General features: G+C 44.4%; 1 protein-coding gene across 8 annotated transcripts in view; it reads left to right on the top strand.

Annotated features, from left to right (window-relative positions):
• NFIA (nuclear factor I A) overlaps window positions 1-15,630 on the top strand; it is a 249,093-nt gene that overhangs the window by 232,653 nt on the left and 810 nt on the right. For all 8 annotated transcript variants that reach the window (XM_083867286.1, XM_083867288.1, XM_083867285.1 and 5 more), the window contains one exon: window positions 11,148-15,630. This exon is cut by the window's right edge and continues 810 nt beyond it. In XM_083867286.1, the coding sequence (XP_083723412.1) occupies window positions 11,148-11,224 (77 nt within the window). In that variant the 3' untranslated portion in view covers window positions 11,225-15,630. The remainder of the gene's footprint in view (window positions 1-11,147) is intronic.

The following is a 15,630-nucleotide window of genomic DNA, read 5'->3' as shown; positions in this document are numbered from 1 at the left end:
TCCCTGGAGATGGATCCCCAGTGCTGGGTCCCTGAGCACAAGAATGATGCATAACCTTCTATTTTTCTTAGAGCAGTTTAAGCAAGGTACAAAGCATCAAGAAAAATGCAGATGTCAAAAGTTCCCACGTTCAGGAGAGGTGTGTTTTGGGTTTTTTTTGTTCAGCTCAGTGCCCTCTTGGCTTTCTTTTCTTAAGAGGAATTTTGGGAAGGGGGGGATTTCCTGATGAATCAAGTCATTATTCCTCCAGCTCACTGTCTTCTGTAATTTTAAGGTCAAAAGTGCCAGAGTTGCCTCTGTGCTCCTATTTCTGTCCGTGTTAATTTGGAGACGAGTTTTGATCTCTTTGCCCAGTAACACCTAGGACTTGCCAAAACCCAAATTCCTCTTCCTTTTTTGCGGTCTCTAAACCCAGCCTCACTCTATCCACCACCTCTCAAAACATGCTGTTGTCTTGGCCCCCTCACCCTGGGGTCTCCAGCTGTCCCTTTGCCTGGAGTGTGCCCTGCCAGCCCCACTGTTCCTGCTGCCCACATTCCAATTCCTCCCCTGTGCCTCTCAGTCCCCACTGGCCCGTCCCTCCTGGTTTTTGCCCTGCTTTGATCAGGCTGGGAGCTCTTTGCTCTCCCCACAGGGCTGTTCATTTGTTCACTTCACCCAGATAAGAGAGCCCAGGCAGGGACCTGACTTTTGGGGGGATTTTGGAGGGAGTGCTCACTCTCCTGTCCAACCCAAGTTATTCTCTCCTCTCACTTTCCTCTGTGTGCTCTCAGGGCAGTCAAAAAAAGCAGCTGAACTACCTTTGGTAGCTGTAGGTCAACTACCTTTTGACCCATGATTGGTCTTCTCCCGTTACACCACGGGGAGCCCCTGCACAGGGATGGGGACTGCTGGATGTGTCCCCTACAGCTCCACTGGGGCTGTCAGAGCCAGCATGATACAGAACCTGGATGACCAGGGCAAGGAAAGGCCACCTCAGCCTTCAACCTCCTGAAGGCTGCAGTGACCTTTCCCTCCTCCCTGCTCTCCAGCAGAGAAACGCGGGGAGGAAAAAAAGACCTAAAAAACTACCTTTTATACCCCAAAACAGCAAACCAAAGACCCACAGCTTCTGCAGCAACTTTCTGGATGGAGCCATCCATCCCAGTGGGATCCCCGGGCCCCTCATGTAGCTCCTGTGGCACAGGATGGGGCAGGAGAGAAGCGAGGCAGAGCCCTGGGTGTGTGTGTACGTGTGTGTCTGTGCGTGTGTGTGCTCGGGCTGTCGCGCTGCGAGCCCAGCCTGGGAGGCCCAGGCTGGGGGTTGATTTTCTTTGGATGACTTTCCTCGATTGTCTAAAGCAATAAAAGTAAAGAAACTTTTGGTGATGTGGGGGGGAGAGAAAAACGGTGGTTGAGGGTGAGATTATTTTTGCAGTCCTGGTGCAGGCAGAACTCCTGAGGCTTTGGGAAAGGGGGGGGAGAGTGGTTTTGCTCGCCTGAGGACTGCAGGAACTGGCTTAAATTGAATAAAACTGTAAGTACAGTATCGGGGACGGTGTAACAAGGAGTTCTGCAAAAGCAACACCACCGGAAAGCACAATGAAGAATAGAGCGGGTTACGCTGCGGTGAAAGTATGTACTGGTTGTTATAACACCGTGCCTCCAGAATAAATTATGTCCCTTTAAAAAGTAATACTTTAACTGTGGAGCTATATAGAGACAATTAAGACGATATTGTTCTCCTCATTTCCCTCCCCCCCACCCCTCCCTCCCTCTCTCTGCAGTAGCTCTGTGGAAACTTTTAATGCTGCAGCTTGAAACTTGGGCCTCTGGGTCTGAAATGCCTGAGAAAGCACTGCGGGCTCTAACTGTAAAACATTCCTTCGGCGGGCCCTGGAAACAGGGCGCGCTGGCGCAGGCGAAGTTCAGAGGGATCACATGGAAATGAGGGCTGGCTGCAGGCTCCCGAGGAGCGGTTTATTTCCCTTAAACCTGAACTTGAACTTGGGGAGGCGCAGCCAGAGCCTGGGCTGAGCTGTGAGGGGCTGGGAGCAGGGATGCTGCAGGCCTCGAGCACCCACCCTTGAGGCTGGGGGGGTCCCCAGGCACCCAAAGGCTTTTGTGCCATGTCCAGGGGGTAGCCAAAGGGTTTTGCTTTCATTCAAGCAAAAAAAATGCTGGAAAGTCCCGTCGCAGCGGTGTGTCTGCAGTCCTGGTTTCCACGGGACTTCCCGGCATGAGGTTACCAGCGGCTCTCCAAGTCCCCCCGTGCATGTGTTGTTTCATAAAAGGAAAGAAATGAGTGAGATCTGCTGTAAGAAATATGGGGTTGTTGCACTCTCGAGCAAATTTAACCGTGCTTCCAGCAGAGGAAAATACGGGGCTGTCTAAAAAAGAGGCGTAAAGCGCAGAACTCAACCCCCCATCGCAGCACATTTGGCTTTTACCTCGAAATAGTAGATGTAAACCGTGAGGTGGGTTTAAAGTTGGTTTTGCCTCTTTGATTCCATGCATCCCGCTGTTTCCTTCTTCTCTTGCAAAAGTACGTGCAGAGGGGGGGAAGTGAGGTGCTGATGCTGGCGGGTGTCACTCAGGTGCGGTGGCAGAAGTGGCTGCTGTCCCAAGCCACAGGCATGGAGCAGCTTCTTCCCCTCCTGCCCACAGCTGGCCTTGCCTAGGAGGTCATATTTTGGTCATTTCTGATTACTCCCGAACAATTTTGGCTATGTTTATAGCAAAACTTTTGAAAGGATGAATGGGCGAAAAAAAAAAAAAAATCCCGCTTGGCAGTAACTCAGGAAATATCTACAAAGATGTTCTTTCTGGAGCGAGATCTTATTTCAGGGTTTGTGTTAGGATCATTTTTATTCTGTGACAGCACATAAAGAGAGCGGGACAGAGCAATGAGGTCTGGCATAGCTAAAATCCCTTCTGTGTGTGTGAGGTTATATAGTTTATCAATGCAGAAACCACCACGGGCTTGGAAAAGTAAACAGCTGGCTCGGGTCTGTGCGCTGCACTTCGGAGTTGTCTGCAGGATTTAAATGGCTCGCCTGCAATTTTTGGAGCGGGGCAAATATATATAGTTTTCCTTTCAAACATGTCAAAAAGGTTTTTTTGCAGCCGTTTGTTTTCTCAGTTCCTTTTTTTATTTGTTGCGATTTTCCTTTCTGATTCATTCCAGTTTATTTTGCTTTTATGAACGGCTTCGCTGCCACCACCAGCAAGTCTACAAATAAATAATTTAAAAAAAAAAAAGTTTTTAGCCCACTCAGAAAACCTTATGGCAGCGACAAATATCAGAGAAAGCCATCGTCTCTCTCAAAGATTTCATCTCACCCTCCACTTAATCCGCTTGCTGTACCTCAGATCTCAAGTAACTTTCATACTGTGGGCTCACTTTAATGGATAGAATCTATTTTTCATGAAAAAAGCAGGAAATAAGCTGTCTTTCGTACAAAGATTTACAAAATGTAATCATTGTTGAAATATTCTCTTTGAACTGCCTTGTCCGCAGGGGTGTCTGGCTCCCAATACCCCCGTTTCTTTAGAACACCCTTACAAGTTCTTCTGGTAGATCAGGTACACTGGTGGTTCTGGTCTTTGATGTCTTGAATGAATGAAAGAAAAGCATAATAAAAGAGAGCTGTTGATCAAGCATAAAATACTCTTTAAGCTGACAGAATGGCAGAGTTAACACATTCTAAGCTGCTTTTAGGTTTTTCCTTTTTTTCCTCACATTTTCCTGTGCTTTGTGTACAGTGGGGGTTTTTATTTTTTGAAAAGTCTCTGATCTATGTAGTATGCCGTCCTCTAACAAAAACCAAAATGGGATTGTTTCTCTCTCTTTCTCCCTTTCTTTTTCCTCTCTCTCTTTCCCTCCACTATCTTTTTTTTTTTTTTCTTTTTTTAAACAGCAAGGGTTGCAGTTTAGCGTGGCTGCAGTCAGCTTTCAGCCGACCAGGCAAAGTTTAGATGTTATTTTGCAGATTTCAAAGTCAGTTTACTAACAAATAAGTGAACTTCATTGCTTGGTTTTTAGAAAACTGGAGGAAAACTGTAACTGGCAAAATGTTCTCCAAGTAAAGGGAAGACCCTCTGCCTAAAAGCAATTTTGTAAACCAAAAGACAGGCAGGAAAATGACCTCATTGTGAGAGAACTTTTCTTTTAGAGGCAGAGAAAAGGGAAAGTTTTCTTCCTGTAGATCTAATTTAGATCTTAAGTTCCCATACATTATTTATACATCATATTCAGAGTGCCAGCCTACTCTGCTGACTGGGTTACATTTCAAACATTTGCCATTGATAAGTCTTTGCTGTATTATATTCAGGCTAAATGCGAATATGTCATAGCGCAGTCAATCTTTAATCCGCTGAGCTCCAGGTCGGGGCAGCAGGGGGTCCAGCACTCAGAGCATTGCTTTATACTTAAGAAACATCTGGGGCCAGCTGGGACACTTTACTGGAACATTCAGATGTCTGGAACAACAGCAGGAGTTACTGTACGAGTGTGTTTTCATAGGTTTGGGAGGGTTTGGGGTGACTTATTTAAAAACACTAGCTGTTCCCAACTTGAGGTTTGAACCCAAGCAGAAATCTTGCCTGAAGTGAGTTTGTTGGTCCCAGGAGAGAAGTGGTTTTGGACTACTATACATTTTTAATAGTCAGCAGGCAAAAGTGCATATTACAAAATTATTGCACATAATTTAATGCAGTTTGCCACAACTGGCATTCCCGCAAAAACTATTGGATGCAGAGCTACTGTATGCATTGCCTGGAGAGCAGTGTCCCTCCTGGGACAGGTTTTATCTGCCTCCAGACAATATAAATGTGCTCAGAGTGGGGCGTGGGACTCTCTCTGGTGCGGATGTTGGACAACCAGAAGATTCTCTCACTGTTTTATGTCCCTTTGGGGATGACCAACATGCTACTTACGTCCCTGTTGGTATTTCAGTCTGGAAAATATAATTACTAAATAATTAATCCCAGCTCTAAGAAAATAACTTCCATAGGCACAAAGGTGACCTTGTCTTTTATATTCACCTTTCGGTCCTACGCAGTAGGATCAGATTTTGGGCCTGGAGAAACTCTGGAGGAAGCACTAGAAGAGTGGGATGAATTCAGATGTGGGGTAAACCAGAAGCAGTTGCTGTGTCTGCAGGAGCCCTCCAGCCAGTCGCACCAGAAGCTGAACTGCCACTGTCTCCCCTCACCCTGGCAACCCTTTTGAAGTGGCATCAAAGGCCCAGTTTTGTCCCCTTGCTTTCACACGAGGCACCGTGGGGAAGAGCCTTCCCGGCACCTCTCACAAGGTGATGCCAAGAAGCCCAGTTCACTGCCTAACTGTTCACATTCTCATTTTATCTCTGCAACCAGCAGGACTTGTTACCCCAATTCACCTCTCCGGGGTTAATGTTCATGAGAGACTCAAAGTTCTTGAGGTGACTGAAATGTCGTCCCCAAACAAAACACCTCACAGGTGCCAGCGGGTCGTGGCTCGGGTTCAGCTGGGCTGCCCAAAGAGCCGCTTTGCCGGCGAGCTCTAAAGGTGTTTTATTTTATTTAGGGTTTTATTTTATTCAGGCTCTTATCACAGGTGGGTTTTCCCGCCCGGGGCCCGTGCAGCGATCGCTTCCTGCACGCGCCCAGGGCAGCAACGGCCGCAGCGACACAGCAGCCGCTTTTGAAGTCACGATGGCACCGACCCGTCCCGCCGCCAGGCACACAGACAGGGAAAACAACCTACAGAAAATGCCTATCACCCAGCAGGTCTGAGCCCTGAGTGGGTATGGGGAAACCAAAGTTGCTGCGCGTGGAGTTTGTCAGAGTTTCAAACGTGTGAATGTCCTTAAATAACCTACATCGCCCGGAGAAATAAGCCAACTGTCACACCCAGTTCTGGATTCCACATTAACAACCTCCTTCCGCAGCGTTAAACTTTGCCCTTGAGGACTTTTGTTTAACTTCTTAATTCGAAAAACAGATAGGGAGGGCGCACAGCCCCGGCTTTCTGCGCGAGCTGAAAGGTCCCATTGTTGGGGCAGGAGATGTGCAGGTAGAAGCAAATGGAACAAGTTTGGGTTGGATTGTCGTTCTGGTTGGAAACATGTGAGCGGTGCTCGTGGGGAGGCTGGGGGTGAGTGACGGGTGTGCAGGAAGGCTGGTTTGAGAAGGTTTCCATAAACAATGGGCCTGTTCCTGGGCTCCTGACTCAGGCAGAAACTGCCACAGGAGTCGATGAAGCACTTTGAGCTTTTCGCCTGTTAAATATCCAGAATTGTGGAATGTTTCCTTGCTGTTCTTGCCATACAAAGGAGACAATTGTCAGGAGTGGCTGGAGGATTTTTGTGTGTCTCTGCTATCTACAGGAGTGCATAAGAAACAAATAGAGTTGCGCTATCAGAGAACCGTAATTGCCATCTCAGACTTCCTGTTTAGGATTCAGTCAAGTAGATATTGTTTATGGATCATAAAACCTTACTACTGTGAGGATTCTCAAATACGAGTTTCAACTTTCATGGTGCTGTAAATTAGGGGGGGGAAAAAAAGTGTGATAATACTCCTCGGAGAACAGTAAAATAGAGCTCTGCAATGGTTAAATGGAATTTTATAAGCACATTCAGTGTGGAACTGTTTTGCATTACATGAGTTGAATACCTTAGAGATGACACACATCTGCAGGCACTTTATTAAATCCTTAGTCAGCACTTTTCAACCTGATGAGATTACTTCTTCATTTGACTGGAGAAAGGGAAGCAAAGATCTTGTACTGGACTGCAGAATTCTTTCTGATGTTTCACCTTGAGAGCTGGAGAAGGACAGTGAGATGCTTGGCAGGACAATACAGACTCATAGTAGCACCAACAACTGTATGGCAGCAATTTTACTGAGCAGGACCTTTAGCTCCAGTGGGTTCATTTAGCTCTAAACTCTCTGGGAGAACTGTACTGCAAAGTAAATAGAAGGGAAATAAAACACCAGCTCTTTTATGAAAAAGCACGGAGATAATATCATCCTGACCGTACTGTGATAGGGCCCATGATTTAAATGGAGATTTTAAATTAAGAAAGGCAACACCGCCTTCTCCGAGTGGGTGCAGTCGGATAGGTTACAGAACTGAAGGGATGAAATGGGTGAGGTGCTTAGACATTGAGCAGCACTCTAAAGCAAGGCACAAAATACTTCAGCCGTCTAAATGCAGGGATCCAGGCTTCTTCTTTTCCATTCTAAGCTCCCTAATCATGCAAAAAAACCCCTTGATAGATCCCAGCTATCGGGTCTCCAAGCACCTAATACGCTTCCTAGACGTTTTCATTTGAGGCCGGAGGTCTCCTCTCCCTTGCAGAGAAGTTTCACAGGTGCTCCAGAGGAACAATGGTGCTCTTCAGCCCTAATCCTTGGAAGACTTAGACGTGTATAGGAGGCTTGAGGGGGATATGAGATCTTAATATTAAAATGATTAGCAGAAAAAAGGAGGATCATTCTGTGTGCGCGCTTCAGCTGTAAGATGCTCTAAATTAAACCGGTGTCCCGAGAGCGGTGCTGGTGGGATCTGCTGGGTAAATGCTCTCTCTGTCTCGCTGTTCTGCTGCCTCAGCCCATAAAACATCTCATCCAAGTGGGGCTGCAGGAGCAGGCGGAGCGGGACGCAGCTGTTGGCGACGCGCTCTGACTTTGGGCCCCTAAAAGCAGCTTTTCACTCAAGGCCACGCGGAGCCCCGGCAAGGAAGTTTTGAAAACGAGCGTGCAGTTTGGTTTGGGTCTCTCCTGTAAGGGTTAATTAAGTTTTTCATTGGTATTAAGGCCGAGCAGTGTCTGCAGGAGTCATATTGACACCCTAGTGCATGGTAACTCTACTCCTTTATTGACATGTTGCTAGTCAGGAGCACAATAGCGCTCTGTGTCTGCAAATCATTGCTAAAATCATCTCAAGAAAAAAAAAAAAAAAAAAAAAAAAAAAAAAGTTTGAAAGCCCAACGCGAGACAAAGGCCCCAGAGCTGCACTGCGCCGCTCAAAACTCCCGAGTCAGCAACTTCTATTGATTAAAAACTAACCTTTAAAGTAACTCGCAGAGTGTGTGGTTAGCATTTAAATTTAAACATGTCATGAGTTGATTTGTGTTACTGAATACCAACTCCGAAGGAGTTACATTCACATCAGATTTTTTTTTTTTTTTTCTAATTCCCTTAAGCAGCTAAAGTATTTCATGAAATGTCAATAGGGCAAGGGGGAAAAAAAAGGTGTTTTGGAGGGAGGGGACTCGCGCCCAGCCTCGCCGTTTCTTTTCCCATGCAAATAGTCACCCCAAAAAGAAAAGTGTGGGGAGCGACACACAATAATTAGACCTTTGTCTAACTTTCCCAAGTGCCAGAGAAAGACAGATTAATTAAATATACAACAGTGTTGGTTTTTGGAGTGGGGGTCTCTCTTGCTGTGGAGGTCATAAATTAGGCAGAATAAATAGTTCAGTGTGTTGGGAGAGGGGGCTCGACGTCAGCGCGGCTGGCGGCGGTGGGAGGGCGCAGCGCCGCGCTTGCGGATGGCGGTCACGTCTGGGGCTGTCTGGTTGCCCTTAGCAACGAGACATGATGTAACACCGGGATGAACTTGAACTTGGGGGACTTGAAAAGGGAACAATAGACCAGAGCAATCAATAAAGCCTATTTCAGTGAAGGATTACAGAGCCGCTCTGGGGTAACCTTGTCTGCGAGGCGCGGGGTGAATAGCGAGATGCGTGAAGGAGCGCGGGGCGGCGGGGGACGGACCGACGGAGCGGCCGGGGCGGCCGGACACACGGACAGAGGGGCGGGGGGGGAGCGGCGGAGCCCGGGCGGGCCGCGGGACGCCAGCGCCGCCAGCCCCGGCCCCACCTCCGCAACCTCTGCGCTCCTCTTTTTTCTTTTTTTTTTTTTTTCTTTTTTTTTTTCTGCTTTAAAAAAAATCAGCTTTTGAAACGAGGGAGGAGTGGCCGAGGGCAGCGGCTCCCGCCACCGGCGGGCCCATGTGCAGGGCCAGCGGCCGTGCTGGAGCAGCCGGACATCGGAGCTGGGAACCATCGCCTGGAACTGTTTAACCCCTCCACTTCATGGTCTCGCATGCTTTAACCCTTCCTCTCCATCACCTCACAGTTATAACTTCTACTCCACTCCCTCTACTCCTTCACCTCTAAATTTTTAAACTCTCTACTCCATCACCTCTCAGTTTAACTTCTCTGCTCCATTGCCTCACGGTGTTCACCTCTTCTATTCCATCACTTTGCAGTGTCCAATCCCTCCATCTCTTCTCAATCTTTACTCCCTCTACTCCATCATCTCAGTCCTAACCCCCCTAACTCCCATCATCTCTCAGTCTGTAACCCCTCAACTCCATCACCTCAGTCTGTAACCTCTCTTCTCCTTTACCTTGCAGTTTTAACCCTTCTATTCCCTCTCTTCTTGGATTTTACCCCCTCTCCTCCCTGCTGTGCAGTGCCACAGTTCCCAGTCCGTCCAAAAACTGTCACACTCAAACAACAAGTGTGAGGGACGACTCTGAAAAGTTTGGAGAAGTTGGGAGCTGGCAGTGGCTGGAGGTGCCAGCGGTGGTTGGAGATGTCTCCAGCACAGCACAGCCCACACTCCACGTCCCTGCACCCACCTAAAAATCAGTAGGGCCCCGCAGTCAGGGAGGAGAACAGGACTTGGCTCCGCTTCACGAACCCTGCCAGAACTTTCCTCTGTTTATAAACTTTACATATGAGAACTATTTCGTTTAATTGCAGCCTGAGTAAGTCTAAATATAAAATCTGTAGGCAATAGATGGAACCGATATGGGGCCGGTGTGTTTGTATTCAGAAGGGCGAGCAGGGGAAGAGTTAGTTAATGAGGTGTATTGGAAGCAGGACAACTTCTCCGATCCTGCTATTTATTTTACCAGTTCCTACCTCCATGGCAAGACCACATAATCTCCAAGTCCCACATGAAACTTGCCTCAGAGTCTTCCGTAAATGTTCATAAGTCCTCCCCGAGCTGATTGTGCTATCAATCACATCAGAGGCCGAAAAGGAGCGGAGGAAAAACTTGGTAAAACTTGTCATCGGTCCGTGCGCGCGCACGGACGCACCTCATATATTACAGGAGCCCCAGCCAAAAAAACGGGGGGTATCAGCAACAGCTCTTTAATACCTGAGTCTTTCTTGTTGTATTACTTTACTCCAGGCTAAATAGTTGCCGCTTGTTGGTGTATTCCCACAGCAATATGTCATTGCCAAGGAGCATCCCCCGGCGCGCACGGTCCCAGGGCCTAACACTGCTCTCATTCATCGCGGGTTCAGGTTGGGCTGACCCTGCCGGGGCCGGGATGGGCTCTCCCCGGTGCAGTGGCACTGCCTCGGCTCCAGCAGAGCCCACTCCAGCTTCCCAACTGTGTTTATTTTCCTATGGAGGAGCAAAATTGCTTTCTGTGTCCCGGGCATCTGCGCTGTTGGGTTAAGGACGGTATTGTTGCGGGGCTGAATTCCCAGGGAATTCCCTCCCTTTGGGAAAAAGAAGAAAAAGGGGGGAAAAATATTTTCCCAAAGAAAAGCTATTAGTTGAGGCCCACGTTTTGTTTTGAAACACAAGTATGGGCAGAGGTATGGGACATTTTCACTGATCCACTTTCCCCCAGATTTGCTTTATCCTGGCTTTTCTGTAGCGATCCACATTTCTCCTAAGAAAACAGCCCTGTTGTTGAATTTCTGTGCATCTGTTCCAGCGAGACAGTTGAAGCAGGGCAGTATAAAGCAACAGATGCTTATGCTGGCACATGCCTAAATACCCAAGAAAACCCCGACTGCAGGGTGATAAATGGCACAGAGAGGCGAATGTGTATTGCCTTTTCAGAGGATTAGACAAAAGTGAACTGGAGGGATCTTCAAGCCATCATCTATTAAAAAGATTGATAACTTGTAATGTGACATGACCCCTGCGTTCATCTGTAGCTATGTCCAGCGACTGTCGGCGAGGGAAAAAAAATATATTGATTTGTACAGTATTTTTAATTAAGCTTTGTAATTAGGTCAATTCGTCACGGTCTCAATTAGCCCCCCTCTTGGCGGAGGAGGCTGGCGGCGGTGCCCGGAGCCCTTGGGGAAGCGGCGAGAGCGGGCGGCCGGGGCTGACTCTTCTCCTTTTCTCTTTTGCAGTCCTGGTACCTGGGATAAAAGTCTCCGCTTCCCACCACGCACCGGACAGACCACCAGACCCCTTCCCACCTCTGTAACACGGAAGCAGCAGCAACGCAGCGCAGCGACTTCACATCGGCGGAAGGGGAGGCGAGCAGACACCGACAGCAAACTCGTACATGGAAATGGCAAACGTTATGGTTGAATGGCAAAGGCCGTAACTTTCTCTCGAGATTTGATTTTAATTTTTCTTTTATCTTTTTTTTTTTATTTTTTTTCTTTTTTTTTTTTTTTTTTAGACAACTTTAGGACTGTTGTAATTTCTCATATGGTGCTGGAAATGGTTGGGCTTCATAACTTTTGAAGTGTTTCATTGGTAGTGTAAGCGTTAGGTGACACTGAGTAGAACTAGCCTCTGCTGCTGCTTACCAACTCGCTGTTGTAACACACTTTCCATATGGAGCCTAACTGTTTTACAGTATCCTCATCGGATTTTCCCATGCAGGTGTGAGACTTCTTGAGAAATCATGAAACACACTTAAACCTATAACTTTTGTAGTAGCTGAATTCTGCAATATATAACTTACCGGACAGACATAGAGCATGTTTGTTTTTTTTTTTTCTGTAACATATCGGGGGAAAAAAAAAAATGCAGGTTTCTTTTTTTTGTTGTTGTTGTTGTTGGGGGTTTTTTTTTCTTTTTTTTTTTTTTTTTTTACAGTCGGCACTTAGAGATGTAACATGAACCATAAGAGCATTGTCAACAATTTTTTTCCACTCGATTGCAGAGCGATTTAAAACATCAAACTACTACTATTCACTAAAAAAAAAAAAAGAAAAAAAAGAAAAAAAGTTTGAAATGCTGCACTTACATTTAAAAAAAAAACATTTTTCAACAATTTTCAACAATTACACAAAAATTCACGCAGAAATGGGGAAGTTGGTCTGTTTTGACAGAAACTGACAGGAATCAATCAAAACAATCGAATTTTGAATTGAGTAAAGTGCAATTTCATTGGATAGCTAAATATCTTTGTAAGATAGAGATTGTTGAAAATTCTATTTTTGTTTTCCAAGTCCTTCCACCCCAGGACTCTAAATTATTGGGGTAAAAAACAGCCTTGCAAGAAAAAGGGGAGCTATTTTTGCTTTTTATGTTTTTTATTGTTGAACTTGTATCCCTTTAAAACTGAAGGAAAATTAAAAAAAAAAAAAACAAATCTAATGGTGCTTTTACCACAATATGTTAACTACATTAAATGCTAATTAATCATTTTCTGTTATCAAAGCACATAACTAAAATGAAATCATAATATCTGTTAATTTTATAAGCTAAAAGTCACTATAATGGATTATGCCAATTCTGACAAATTTTACGTGTTTCCGGCAATATAGGGTTTATCAGTTCTCAAACACCTTGGGAATAAGAGAGAACGGTCCAGAAAGTAAAACACCTTTGTGTCCCTGAACTGGTACATTTTCTGGACTGTGAAGAAATCATTACAGAAACGAATGATGCTGATCTTCTTACAACTTATGCCAGTTCAAAGCAAGGGCACTTGCTGAAGAAGAAAAAAAAAAAAAAAAAAAAAAAAAACAAAACAGACAAATAAGTAGAAAATGAAAAAAAAAAAAAAAAAAAAAAAAAAAAAGAAGTTTGGACCCCAAACGTCCTGTATCTTATGTACAAAAAAAAGGAAAAAAAAAGAAAAAAAAAAAGAGTGCAAGTGATTTTTTCTATCAGACAGCGGAGCACCCCTTTGCTTCACATGCAACTTTAAGAAGGTTTCCTATACTATACATATATATACGTTCTGGTTGGCGAGTCCAGCTAATCAGAGAAAGTCTCTGCATGTTCTAGTGTTAGTAACTAATTTTTATATAGTTAATGTAGGGTAAAGTAGAGTGCATTAAGACACAATATTGTAATCCCTATTCCAGGCACTTGCCTTTAAACTATGTTTGTTCGACCCTTCAGAAGGGTTTCTACTACTGTCCTATACAATCAAGTAACTGAAATTCTTGGGAAGACACTTTGCTCCTCATCTTTTCCCTGAAACGATGTTTTGTTTTGTTTTCTTAATTTGCACGAAACAAAAAAAAAAAAAAAAAATTCCATATCAATGTGCCTTGCCCTGGATAGCGATTATTTGTGGAATTGTTGCACATGTTCCTATATTGAAAGGGGTTTTTCCCTAGTCAAGCATTTGGAGACACTTTTTGTAAATGTGACTTTTATGTCAGCCATTGTCAGTTCCAACATCTAGAATTAAATAGGATGTTAGTTGTTCCGCAGATAGGAGTAGTGTTTATTGTCCTGTATGGTCAGTGGCAGTGCTATTCTGAGATCTGTAGATGCTAGATTATCAGTATTTTTGGATGTTGCTGCATTTTACCTTTTATTTGGAGTCTTCCTTTTTTTGTTTTGTTTTCTCCCAGATATATGAAAATATGCAATACCTGCTTATATCATGTAGAAAAGCTTAGCAATTATTAATTTTTCTTTTAATTTTTTTTTATTTGACCAAAGTTGGTGCTGCACTTGACGCAGTGTGTTTTAGGTGTTTGTCTTTGTACTTTTGTGATTTTTGAATGCACATGCAGGAAGGGCTCTTCTTAGAGAAGCAGTCAAACTGTGAAGCACTAAGCTGAACCCTGCTTCAAGCAATTTTTGTTTTACAACTGTTCCTTTCACAAGCAAGCCTTAAAAAAAAAAAAACTTCCTTTTTCTTCAGATCCCACACCCATTTTTATTAGCAGACTGCAATCAATCCACATTCAATAAAAGTATATAATGCCCATTTTTATATGCACGTTTTTAAACTTCCAAGTTCTGAAAATTGTTTACTGGTTATTCTCTATTTAAGGAAAAAATAAAATGTTTTGGATTTTCATATGTGTCTGATAAGTGGTTGAGTAGTCATTTTGCTCTATTGTATTGTGTGATTGTTAGTATATGGTATCACATCCTCTAGCCAGCATCCTTTGCCTTCCCTATAGCACTTAGCTGGGCATTACTTTATTAAGACATATGTGCACTAAAAAAAAAAAAAAAATAGCAGCTTTCAGTGCTTCACAGTGAAGGGAAAAAAGCCTAGACAAACATTTTGTCAGAACCTTGCTATGAGACAAGGTATTACCAGTAAATTGGTTGTATATACAATAAAATTGCACCCTTTTTTAAACAAAACAAACTAAGCAATAGTTTGGGCAGTTAGTTGTTTTTAGTGAGCATGTTGTAGTCATGGCTGCAAAGAGAGAGAATTAAACTGCCCACTCAGAAGATATGTAATTTGTATGTTGTATAGTTTTATTGATTACACTGATTTATTCTACCCTATTTTATAATGCAGGACTTTTGTAATGTTGTTTAAATGAGGAAAAATTTCTGTCAAATTAGCTTAGTGGAATTTCTGATTGTTCGTTATAAAGGCAGCGTTCATAGAATTGCTTTTTTTTTTTTTTTTCCTTTGGGAACTGGATTTAAGTTAAAAACTTTCCCGTTTCCTTTTTTTGTATGTATTTAAATACAGTTATTTTTCTTCTCTCAATGGTATAGCATATTCCTATGCTTGAGAAGTATAGGCTACTGAAGAACCATTGTAAATGGACATTACAGGTATGCTGTATTTTTGAAGGTATTTTTGTCATATTAAGTTTGATGACGCTAAAGTTAGGGAACTCTGAGCAGAATTGCGAGAAAAAGAAATGTTTTAAAGGCTTTAAAACATTAGGTAGGAGGTCAAGGGTGTTAACCAACAGGGGTTGTAAAGTATTACACACTAAATTCAGTTTGCGTTCACCTTCCTCTCACGCAGGAAACGCGGCAGTTCCGTTCTGTGCAGGTGTAGAGAACAAACAGTGTTTTTAGTCCTCCTTTAGAGGAGCGGGGAGGCGAGCGGGGCTGGGCAGGAGGGATGGAGCATCTCTCCATCTCTCCCTCCATCCACCCAGCCATCCATCCATCCATCCATCCATCCCTGGATGGTCGCGGTGTGCGGGTGGCAGCGGAGCCCCAGCCCCACTCCGGGTGCTCCTTTGGTGTCACCCAACACCTTTTTTTTCCTCCCTGCTTCCTTCTCTCCAGAACTGTCAGACGCACAAATTCTCTGACCTGTGCCCACCCCCGCCCATCCAAATTTAAAGCCCTAAGGATGGCTTAGCGTGAATTGACTTTTTCCCCAAGTTAATTCCTTTCTTTTTTTTTCCCCTCTTTTTTCGGGTTTTTTTTTTAATTTTTTTTTTATTATTATTATTTTTGAGCGAGGGCACTTGCTTTTCTCATGCCGCACACCCCAGCAATGCCATTATTATTTATTCTTCTTCCTTTATAATAAGAAAAAACAACTTTCGGGCTTCGAGTTTAGGCAGCCATGGTACACTTTGTCTCTGTTGCTTGTTCCCCCTCCCCTTAAGGTCGAAGGGGAAAAGAAACACCAAGTTTTCTCAACTCCACAGTATTCAGTCAGCCCACAGGAATATGCAAAATCCCTCTAACATTTTT

Source organism: Zosterops lateralis, assembly GCF_965231275.1.
Source record: "Zosterops lateralis genome assembly, chromosome: 9".
Classification (NCBI taxonomy): domain Eukaryota; kingdom Metazoa; phylum Chordata; class Aves; order Passeriformes; family Zosteropidae; genus Zosterops; species Zosterops lateralis.
This window is presented reverse-complemented; position numbering and strand designations above follow the sequence as displayed.